Below are 4,972 nucleotides of genomic sequence, written 5' to 3'. Positions count from 1 at the left end.
GCACAAGCACACACACACAAGCACACACACACAAGCACACACACACAAGCACACACACATCCACACAAGCGCACACACATACACACAAGCACACATACACACACACACACACACACACACACACACACACACACACACACACACACACACACACAAGGACACACAGACACAAGGACACACACACACAAGGACACACACACAAGGACACACACACAAGGACACACACACAAGGACACACACACATGTGCCGTACACACACACAAGCACACACACACAAGCACACACACACAAGCACACACACACATACACACACACACACACACACACACACACACACACACACACACACACACACACACACACACACACACACACACACACACACACACACACACACACACACACATACATACATACATACATACATACATACATACATACATACATACATACATACATACATATATACATATATACATACATACATACATACATACATACATACATACATACATACATACATACATACATACATACACACACACACACACACACACACACACACACACACACACACACACACACACACACACACACACACACACACACACACACACACACACACACACACACATACATACACACACACATACATACACACACACATGCACACACATATAAAACACATACACACACATACACACACACATACACACACATATAACACACATACAGACACATATAACACACATACACACAGATACATATACATACACATTGCAAACACATGCCGAAATATATGTACTGATATACATGCAAATGCACATCCAAATGCATATATACATGCAACAAGTGCAAATACATGCTCATGCAAGGATACATGCAAATGCAAGATACATGCACATGCACTTACAAATGCATATGCATTTACACGTGCACATGCACTTACATATGCACATGGTCATATAAAGCCATTCTAGAAAGAAGAAAATGCTTTTCCTACAATTTATATCCATATTCAAAGATGCAGACTGACAATGCAGTGGTACCACTTGCTCAGAGTCAGAAGCCCAGCCTCTCTTTGAAGCTGAGAAGCAGAAGTTTCTTTTGCTTGGCATCTATTCACACTGTGTTTACTGTTTATAATCAGTTGATATAAGATATTCTAACTTTGTACTGTTTCTCATTATTTTCTAATTTGCTTATATTTGTCAGAAAATAAAGAAATGGTAGATAGACGTCACCCAGAAATGGTGGTGTGTAGCCTGAATTGGAGATAAAGCACTTCTTGGCAACTAATGTACAATGCTCATGTTTTAAGATGAGTTCAACTTTTTACTTATTTTAAGATTATCATATAGAAGAGAAGTCTGATTATAAACTGTGAATACAGTCTGCATGAATAGATGGTTAGCAACATCAACATTGTATAGAAATAAGTCTGCTTCTTAGTGTTTCTGACTGTGTCTGTGGCTGGGATCTATTTCTTAGAAGACTGTTGATATATCATATCCAGTTTTTACATTTCTGGAGTTAGTGATGAGTGTTAGTACAAAAGTCTTGTAGTAATTTTTTTTTTGTCTCTTTTATTATCTGTTATTGGCCATTTTCTTGGTAGATTTCAGAGTTGAAAAGTCTGCAGGGCCCAAATCCAAAAAGTAGAAAGACTGTGGGATGAAAGTGCTTGTACTTTTGCCAAAAAGGCATGGACAAGGAGTGATGCATGAGACCCATGGCAACACCCTTCTCCTGTGACCCTCCCTATCCATAATTTTTGGGCAGAGCACAAGATAATTGTTGTTCCACAGCTGGTTTTACTCTCAGAATATGGTCCCTGTGTACTTTTTTGTTCTGTCCTCTGCCTGAAATGTTGAGGATAGAAGAGATAAAAGGAAATTTGCTAAAAGACCTGTGCACTGTCCCTCAGAACATGTTCCAGAACTAAGAAGTGGGAGTGGTGCATCAGCAATGCCAGGGACATTTATGAAGGAGACATGTCTAATCATGTTTAGGAATTGACTTCTGACACACATGTCTATTATGTATATATATGCTCATATATATATACATATATATGTATTTACACTGTATATGTATACATGTATGTATATTTATTATATATTTACATACATATATATGTATTTACATACATACATATATGTACACATACATAAACACACATGCCTTACACATACCATATGCATACCAAATACATACCACGCGCATACCACAAGCATACCGGACGCATACCACACACATACCACATGCATACCACATGCATACCACATGCATACCACACGCATACCACACGCATACCGCACACTTACCACACACATACCACACATATACTACATATATACCATGCATGCACACACATGAACATGCAAACACACACTCACACGTGCTCACACACGCTCACACACGCTCACACACACTCCCATACGCTCACACACGCTCACACATGCTCACACACTCACACACGCTCACACGCACTGATACACACACTCACTCACACACACTCACAGCCACACATTCACACCCACACCCTCACACCCACACCCACACCCTCACACCCACACCCACACACTCACACCCACACACTCTCACACGCACACTCTCACACGCACACTCTCACACTCTCACACGCACACACACGCACACACACGCACACACACGCACACACACACACACATACACACACACACACACACACACACACACACACACACACACACACACACACACACACACACACACACACACACACACACACACACACACACACACACACACACGCACACACACACACATACACACACACGCATGCACTTGCACTCGCACACACGCACTCACACACACACACACACTCACACACTCACACACATACACACACTCACACACATACACATGCACACACACTCACACACTAACTCTCTCTCTCACACTCACTCTCACTCTCGCTCTCACGGACACACACTCACACACATGCACACGCACATGCACACACACACACACACACACACAAATACACATCACATGCACACACACATACACATACACACACACACACACACACACACACACACACACACACACACACACACACACACACACACACACACACACACACACACACACACACACACATGCACGCACGCACACACAGCTATACATGAACACAGATCCACACACACAAGCACAGAGATCTATACAAATACACACAGATCTGCACACATGCACAGATTTGCATACATGCACACGCACACACGTATAGTTACATACACGCACACGCACACGTATATTTACATAAACATATACGCATCCAGATAATGAAGCCTGTTAGCCCATTTAGAATTATATATAGTTCTATTTATATATATAAGTCCAAAATTATTAATTATGTTTGAATTTGAAAACTAAGACAATTTTTTTCCTTTTTTTCCTTTGCACCTCCTCACCCATGTGGCTTTTTGTACTGATTCCCTGTAGGCACACCCACTCCGCGTCAAGCCTACTACGCAAACCCGGCCTACCCATGAGGCATGACCTCCTTCACTGACGTCTCTCTCCTTTTGCTCCCCTCCCCCCTCCTCTTCCTGGCAGGGGGGGGGAGGGTGGGGAGAGAGAGAGAGAGAGAGCCTGAGACACCACCCATTCTCTGTGCATCTACAGGTGTGAGTGTGAAGATATGCCCATGCCATGTTTCTACTACCGCTATGATCATATTTGTAGGTGACGAGTTTTATGCGACTCCCTGCCCCCCAACCCCAACCCCCGATCCCATTGGAGAGAACATTTCCATAATTCAGCATAAATTGTTGATGTTATTTTTTCTTGTCGTGCTGGTGGGTTGTGTCATTGTCAAAGTAATGGTCCTCTTATATTTTTCTCTTTTGTCAGACATGCAGTGCCTTATCTAGCTTTTTCTTGGTGAAATTTGGTCAAAGTTGCAAACCAATAAAGTTTTCAAGAATGGTAATTACTCCTTAAATCTGTCTCAGGTCATCATCATCCCTCTGATGTCATGTTTAAAAGACTGGAATGTTTTTCCATGACTGTTTTCTTGTCACTTAAAGCTAAGAGATATAAATTAGTTATAGATATATTTTTCATTGATGAATCACAAGTTTGTATATACAAATACTTCTTTTTTTTTTTTACTTGATACAGGCAGTGTACAGTACAACCCCTCTAATTGGAACTAATTAGTGGGAACGTGATAGAGATTTGGGAAATCTACAGAGTAAATGGACGTGATGCTGTTGTGACTCCTTAAAGAAGTGAGGAAGATTGTGTTCATATCCATGCCATGTGTATAGTAGGTGCATATCCAATACAAATTTATTTTAATGACTTGTGTTTATTTATATGCCTTCTTTGCCTACAATTAGGTTTATTTCAGTGCTGAACAAAAGATCTTTGTACCTGTGAAAGTGCAGGTGATATAGAAGAGTTAGCACATTTTTGACATCAGATAAAGTCTTATGTTGAACTTTGGGAATTAGTTATGTTTGTGTATTATACCCTGGTAGAGAATGTCCATACTATGCTGAATAGATGATAGCATGGATAAAAATGTTCCATTTATCATAAAAAGAACGTTGAACTTTGAATATGATCTTGTTTTTCAAGATTAGTTCAGTGTCAGTACAAAGGTTGGTTGCTCAAAGGAAATCTCCCTTCTTCAAAACGTTCCACAGTTTAGTATCAAATTCCGTCTTTGGCTCTTACTGAGTAATTATTTGGTTGTGAAATTAGAGGTGCCTGCACTGGTTGTGATTTCTTTGAAGGTAAAAACAGCTCAATTTGTGCTTCCAGAGAAAATTAAACAGAAAGGTGCTTCTTTGGCCCTTTTATTCCTTGATCCTCTACACATAGGCAGTAGCACAAGATCTAGCAGTGTGGAAGGCTTACCAATGGAAGCATGTGTATATTTCCTTCAGTCCTTGAAAATCAGTCTTAGTTATATTAG

At 40.6% G+C, this 4,972-nt stretch overlaps 1 protein-coding gene across 2 annotated transcripts in view; it reads left to right on the top strand.

The window, feature by feature from the left end:
• The window catches only part of eIF4EHP (eukaryotic translation initiation factor 4E homologous protein), a 16,854-nt gene extending 12,504 nt beyond the window's left edge, over positions 1 to 4,350 (top strand). The window contains exons 7-8 of one of the 2 annotated variants that reach the window (XM_027354392.2): positions 3,490 to 3,674; positions 4,171 to 4,350. In XM_027354392.2, the coding sequence (XP_027210193.1) occupies positions 3,490 to 3,559 (70 nt within the window). In that variant the 3' untranslated portion in view covers positions 3,560 to 3,674; positions 4,171 to 4,350. The remainder of the gene's footprint in view (positions 1 to 3,489; positions 3,675 to 4,170) is intronic. The other variant, XM_027354395.2, reaches the window with a different exon arrangement.
• The last annotated feature ends 622 nt before the right edge of the window (positions 4,351 to 4,972 follow it).

The sequence above is a fragment of the Penaeus vannamei genome, chromosome 16, assembly GCF_042767895.1.
Source record: "Penaeus vannamei isolate JL-2024 chromosome 16, ASM4276789v1, whole genome shotgun sequence".
In the NCBI taxonomy this organism is placed as follows: domain Eukaryota; kingdom Metazoa; phylum Arthropoda; class Malacostraca; order Decapoda; family Penaeidae; genus Penaeus; species Penaeus vannamei.
The sequence above is the reverse complement of the archived record's forward strand: the minus strand, read 5'-3'. Positions and strand labels throughout refer to the sequence as shown.